A 6482-nucleotide genomic window follows, 5' to 3' on the forward strand; every position below is an offset into this window, starting at 1 on the left:
TCGTCTGCACTGTGTGGGAATTCCAGGCTCCCAGTGCCAGCTGCCAGGCCTGGATGTGGCTTCCCACTGGGATTCCCAGGCTGGCACATCCTGTGGAGCTCTTCTGCACCAGCATCACCCACTGAGAACCCGAACTCTTCAGCTCCTGCCCCTGCAGCGCCTCACAGCTCGTGGTTAATAAGGTTTGGGAATTCTCACCGCACTGTTCCTCACCTGCTGGCTGAGTTGGTTGGAAATCTGAGCAACCTGGTCTATGGAAGGTGTCCCTGCCTGTGGCAGGGGTGGAATGAGATGGGATGTAAGGTCTTTTCCGACCCAAACCATTCCCTGATGCCTTCTACCAGCTGGTACCCACAGGAAACTGTCCTTTGAGGAACTGGTTTTTAAATGTTTGGCTGTTGAGGCCCTTGGGCTGAATCCCCCAGCCCTGTGGAGCAGAGAGGTGCTGCTGTCTTCTGTTAATTTTCCACTCCAAGGTGTACAAAATGAGGCACCAAGTTCTCTTCCTGAAAGCTGAAACTTTCCAATCCTCGGGGTTCACTGGTTGCAAAATGTGTTTTAAGGAAATGAACACTTTGGATCAAAACCAGAACAATTGGTTGGAGGGAGAAATACAGATCAAGTTGGAAAGCTGAAGTCCATTGATTTTTTTTTTTTTTCCCACCATTAAAGGTGTATTTCAAGACCTGCTTTTATTCAGAAAACCCCCAAAAGCACCAAAAATGTAACATCAAAATGGCGCTGCTTCACAGTTTAATTTCTGCAAGCAAAAATTTTTGATTCCAACTCTTCATTTCTTTATTTCAACTCCAAAAGAAAGGGCTGTGGCTTTTATCCCTTCCAGGAATTGCTGCAAAAAGAACAAATATTCCCTGTGTTCCCCTCGAGGGAGCTACTGCCCTGTGGGGACTCTGCTGTCCCTTGTCCCTCTCTCAGGAGCTTGTCTGGGCTGTGGAAATGAGGAGTGGGGCTCTCGAGGTGCCCCTGGCAGAGGTGCCACCCTCGGGCTGCACAGGGAGGACCCTGGTGATGCTCCAGATTTTGGGCAAAGCCTCTTTGCAGCTCCACGAGGCTGGAGGGGTCGTGCCCAGGTGGGTTTAGTCAACTCAGGGACCCAATTTTAGCATCTCTTCAGGTGATTTTTGACCAGCCACCACCTCTGAGGGGACACTGTGAGGGTGGGGGGTGATGGGGTGAAGGGAGGGGAGTTTTGAATCCTCCTCTCTGGTTCTCTGTGTGGAGCAATGCCTCCACTGATTTATTTTAATTGATTAATTGCAACCCTTGCAGCCTCTTTGCTTGGGACAGCCGATCAGCAAGGGGCTTCTCTTTTTCGGCATTTTAACAGCAAAATAATAATAAAAAAATACAAAATTACAAAGGTAAAAAATTGCAAAAATAAAAAATTGAAAAATTACAAAATTTAAATGTTAAAAACCTACAAAATTACAAAATTAATTTTTTCTCCTCCACGGGGCTGGGGAAGAGCTTGGAAATCTCCAATCTGCTGGCAGCAGAGCCAAAGCTTCAGCAGCTCCTGCTGCCTTTGGAGCTCCTCCACCTCCTGTGGTCATCCCAAATGGGCTTGGCCAGAGTCGGCTCCACTGGGACCGTTGGGTTCTCACCTGCAGGATCTCACCTGCAGGATCACCACTTCTGGCAGGAAAATTGTTGTTTTTCCTGCTTGCTGCTCCTGCAAATCCCCCTTGGTGCTTGCTCCCAAGCCAGTGGATCCATGGAGCAAAGCAGAACGGGAGCCAGGTGCTGGGCTCAGCCCATGGAATGTGGGAAGAAGGATGGGAAGGACTCTCCAGGTCTCCTTCCCGGCCCTGCAAGGCAAGCGTGGGGCTGCATCTCCCTCTAGTGACTTCTCTCAGCTGGTTTCTCAGCAGCTTCTCCACCAGGAGCCACCAGGCCGGGCTGGTGCCACCAGCTCGCGGTGCCACGCGCTGTGCGTGTCCCCACGGAGGGCAGGAGCAGCACGGAGCGGGCTCCAGGCGGGGCTGGTGGCCGTGTGGGGCTGCTGGAAATGCTGCAGCTGCTCCAGGAGAGGTGCAGGACCTTCACACCCACCCACCAGCCCAGCCTGAGGTGCTTTCACCAGTGCTGGGTGGAAAAGTGGTGGGATTTTGCAGTGCAGGGAGCTCTGAAGTTCAGCTCCTTTTCCACAGCCGGTGTTTTTGAGTCGAGTGGGGTCATTCCTCCCAGTGCTGCCGTTTTCCCCCATCCCTGGGCAGTGCCGGGGCTCTGCTGGAGGTTGTTGGGCAGAAAGAGCCCCTAAAGGGGCTCCAGGAGAGCTGCAGAGGGACTGGGGACAATGCACGGAGGGACAGGACACAGGGAATGGCTTCCCAGTGCCAGAGGGCAGGGCTGGATGGAATATGGGGAAGGAATTGTTCCCTGGGAGGGTGGGCAGGCCCTGGCACAGGGTGCCCAGAGCAGCTCGTGTCCCTTGTGGAGGGAGAGTTTTGGTTTGGAGGTGGATGAAGTGTCCTGCTCATTCTGGATGAGCTGCCCTGGAATTTGAGGGCTCCTGCCTGGGGCTCACAAGCTGTGCCCTGCTTCATCCCCCCAGCAGCATTCCAGCATGTGGGAAATTAGGAATTACAGAGTCATTAAGGTTGGAAATGACCTCCAAGGTCATCAAGTCCAACCTGTGACCACCTTGTCACTCAGACCAGAGCACTGAGTGCCACATCCAGTCATTCCTTGGATACTCCCAGAGATGGTGACTCCACCACCTCCCTGGGCAGTCCATTGAGCAGCAAAGAAGGAAAAAAATAAGTGAACCCTTCAAACTTCATCTTTTTCCTTTCTTCTTTTTCAGGACTCCAGACTCAGCAGTTCAGATTTGACCCTGGGGCCGCCTTGGCCGTGGGAGGTTGCCCAGGGGACACTCAACCTCCAGCCTGATGGGAGCGCCCTGGCTTCCCTCTCTGCTCACAAGGTGCCACCAGCTGAGGAGGAGGAGGAGGAAGAGGGCAGCCTGTCCATTGAGGATGAAGGCTTTGAGCTGCTGAACTCCACCTACAACAAAATCACCGGCCCCGGCAGGCCAGCGCTCAGGAGAAGCTCCGGTGAGTCCACGATTTTCCTCCTTTTCTCCATCCCGGTTTCTGGGAATCTGACAGTGCTTCACCCACCCAGGAGCCTCCATCAAACCCCCCCAAGCAGCCAAGAAGGAGCGTGGCTCTGACCCCCGTGAGGAGAACGTCACCACCGAGAAGCTGGCGGGGGACGTGGGTACGCGGCAGCGGCTCCCGCCCGGCAAACCTCGCCTGGACCCCTTCCCCAAGGTGTCCCCATCGCCTCATCGGGGGGCTGCTCCCAAAGGAAACGTCCCCAAAGGTCCCCTGAGGGCAGGGGCAGTGGTGGGTGTCCCAGAGAATCCTCTCGGAGCAGGACATGCCGGATTGTGGGTGGCACGTGGACACCAGGGCCGTGTGAAGCCGGGACCACCGGGGCTGCCGGGACCGCCAGGGCTGCCGGTGAGTGGAGAAGGGGTAGGAGGGGTGGGTGGTGGGGAAAGGCTGCTGAGATGGGGGAAACAGCACAGGGACACCTTCTCCAGGGTGGGAAACCTTCTCCAGGATGGGGAACTTTCTCCAGGATGGGAAAGCTTCTCCAGGGTGAGGAACGCTGTCCAGGATGGGAAAGCTTCTCCAGGGTGGGGAAACCTTGTCCAGGATAGGGAACATTCTCCAGGATGGGGAACCATCTTCAGGATGGGAAAGCTTCTCCAGGATGGGGAACCATCTTCAGGGTGGAGAACCTTCTCCAGGATGGGAAACCTCCAGGTTGGGGAGCCCTCCCCGTGCAGGCACAGTGGGGCTGGACACTGACACTGGGAGAAGATTTTTGGATGTCACTGAGGAAACCTCACTGAAAACTGGAGAGAAGACGATTCCCTTGTCCTCCTTGCTCTAGAGATGGTCTCAAATCATTCCATCAAACTTTGTTTTTTCACTTTTATTTTTTTTTTTCACTTTTATTTCACCCTGGTCCTGCCCAGAGTCAGGATGAGGGGATCAGAGGGGACCAAGCTATTCCCTCCAGCCCCAGACCCCACACAAAACCCCTGCCATCCACCCATGGACCCCACTGGCATCGCTGCTTTTGGCTTCTTCACCCCCAAATTGATGCCTGGTTCAAAGCAGAGCACTGGATTTATCTTGTAATACATTCTGAGTGTTTTTCAAGTCATTCAGTTGTTGTAGAGGATGAAAAAGGGAAATTTAGGGGAAAAAAGAAGGTAAACTTAGACTAGAGAAAGCTTTAGAGGAGTCACGTCTTCATTGAGGATGAAAAAAAAAAGGTAAACTTGAAATAGAAGAAGCTTTAGAGGAGTCAAGTCTTCATTGACGAGAAAAGGAAAATTATAAAAAGGTAAACTTGAAATAGAAAAAGTTTCAGAGGAGTCTTTGTTGAGGAGTAGCTGAAAAATGTTTTTAAATATTTTTCTCTTTATTCATTCTGCCAAAATGATGTCCCTAATTTATTTATATTTTCTTAATGTTTCCTCTAGAAAATTTTATTTTATTTCATTTCCCCACTGCCAGAAGTGACCCCAGGCACCTTCTCTTCCCTTTTCCTTCCATCCCTGTGGAAGTTGTGGGCTCTGCCCCGGGGCTCGGGGGGCTCCTGCAGGGCCGTTTCCATGGCCGTGTCTGAGGGACCTGGCACTAAATCCATCATCCCTGAGCCAGCCTTGGGATAAATTTAGGACTGCTAACTCCCCCTTCAAGCCACCTCTTTGCTGCTGCAGCTCTTCCCTGCAAAAATAGAAGAAAAAGGCAAAAGGAACAGATGCTGGAGGCTGAAAAAATCCCAGGAGAAGAGGAAACGTCACGACGTTTGACAGCCCTGCTGTCAGGAGGGACCCAGCCTTGGGGGGAGCTGCTTTCCTGTCCTGGAGAAAGCCTGGAGATGGGATTTGTGTCCTTGGTCCTGAGTATCCTGGGTGGAAACACCGGTACCAGAGCTCCATCCCAGCTTTAGGGGTTAGGGAGCTGACAGGAAAGATGGAGAAGGGCTTCTTACAAGGGCATGGAGTGACAGGACACGGGGAAGGGCTTCACATGGAAAAAGAGCAGGTTTGGATGGGATATTGGGAAAACATCTTTTCTCTGAGGGTGGGCAGGCCCTGGCACAGGGTGCCCAGAGCAGCTGGGGCTGCCCCTGGATCCCTGGCAGTGCCCAAGGCCAGGCTGGACATTGGGGCTGGAGCAGCCTGGGACAGTGGGAGGTGTCCCTGCCCATGGCAGGGGCTGGATGGGATGGGATTGAAGGTCCCTCCAGCCCAAACCAGTTTAGGATTCTGTGCAGGACTGAAGCTCAGTGGTGGCACGTGCCAGGCATGGCCAGAGCCATTATTTTGGCCCAAATGTGTCCCCAGCCTGGCAGCTTTCCCTGCTGCTGTCCTGCTGCTGCTCCCAAGGGCAAAGGGCAGGGGGGCTCCGGGGGCCCCAGGGAGAGGGAACGGAGCCATGGGGGAGCTCTGTGGGGTCAGACCTGGTGCTCTGCAGGCTCAGAACAAGGCTGTGTCTGGGATTGAAGCTGTCAGAGCTGCAGCTCTGCAGCAGAGGCAGGCAGAGGCTGTCAGGTAACACCTTCCAGGGAATTGTTGTCATCCCAAAAAGCCAGGATCTCCCAGCTGGCTGTTTCTGCCCACACAGGTGCCTTGGTAAGCCCTGAAGTGGGGTCAGCCCGTGGCCAAAATGTGCATTTTTGCCCAGATCACATCTCCCAGCAGTTAAAGGCAGCTGATGTTCGTGTCCCTGTCCAAACTCCTATTGGAATGTGGATATGATTCAATTTTAGGGGATTTTTTTTCCCCTAACACGCTGCCTTTCCTCCCCAGGTGTCAGGAGATGTTCTCCTGCTCCCCTGCCTGCTCTGGGGTGTTTCTGTGGTGCCAGAGCAGGGGCAGCCAAACCAGGGGGCTCTCCCCACCCCACACTGGTTTTTGGGGTGTTTCTCAGAGGTTGAAGCTGCTGGTTTGCTCTGAATCCACCATTTCAGTCCCTGCTTGCCTGGGGCTGTGGCCCTGGTCACTCGGTCACTGTGGGATCTCCCCTTTGGGGTCACAGCTCTTCTCCTTTGACTTTCAGGGCTGTCCTGGCAAACGGGGACTGGTGGGGCCCAAAGGAGACAAAGTGAGTATCCAGAAAAACAGGGGCGTGTCCAGTATGGGGTGTAGGGTCTGGGGAAAACACCACTGACAGTTTGGGTTGGTTTGGGGGTTTTTCATCCAGAGGGCAGTGGGAGCTCTTGGGGCCCTGTCTGTGGGTTTGGAAGAGGGAGGAACTGGGTTTAGTGAGCACTTTAAGCCCAGGCTTAGGATTTCACCTCAAGTTCTGGGGCAGTTTTGGGCACCACAATATAAAAAAGGACATTGAGTTATTAGAGAGCATTCAGAGGAGGCCACGAGGATGGGGAAGGGTCTGGAGGGGCCCGTGAGGAGCAGCTGAGGGACCTGGGAG

General features: G+C 53.7%; 1 protein-coding gene across 1 annotated transcript in view; it reads left to right on the forward strand.

The window, feature by feature from the left end:
- LOC103619785 (collagen alpha-1(I) chain-like) overlaps positions 1 to 6482 on the forward strand; it is a 59687-nt gene that overhangs the window by 21838 nt on the left and 31367 nt on the right. The window contains exons 7-9 of the mRNA XM_017740338.1: positions 2828 to 3077; positions 3148 to 3488; positions 6111 to 6155. Of these exons, the coding sequence (XP_017595827.1) occupies positions 2828 to 3077; positions 3148 to 3488; positions 6111 to 6155 (636 nt within the window). The remainder of the gene's footprint in view (positions 1 to 2827; positions 3078 to 3147; positions 3489 to 6110; positions 6156 to 6482) is intronic.

Source organism: Corvus brachyrhynchos, unplaced genomic scaffold (assembly GCF_000691975.1).
Source record: "Corvus brachyrhynchos isolate BGI_N302 unplaced genomic scaffold, ASM69197v1 scaffold305, whole genome shotgun sequence".
Lineage (NCBI taxonomy): Eukaryota > Metazoa > Chordata > Aves > Passeriformes > Corvidae > Corvus > Corvus brachyrhynchos.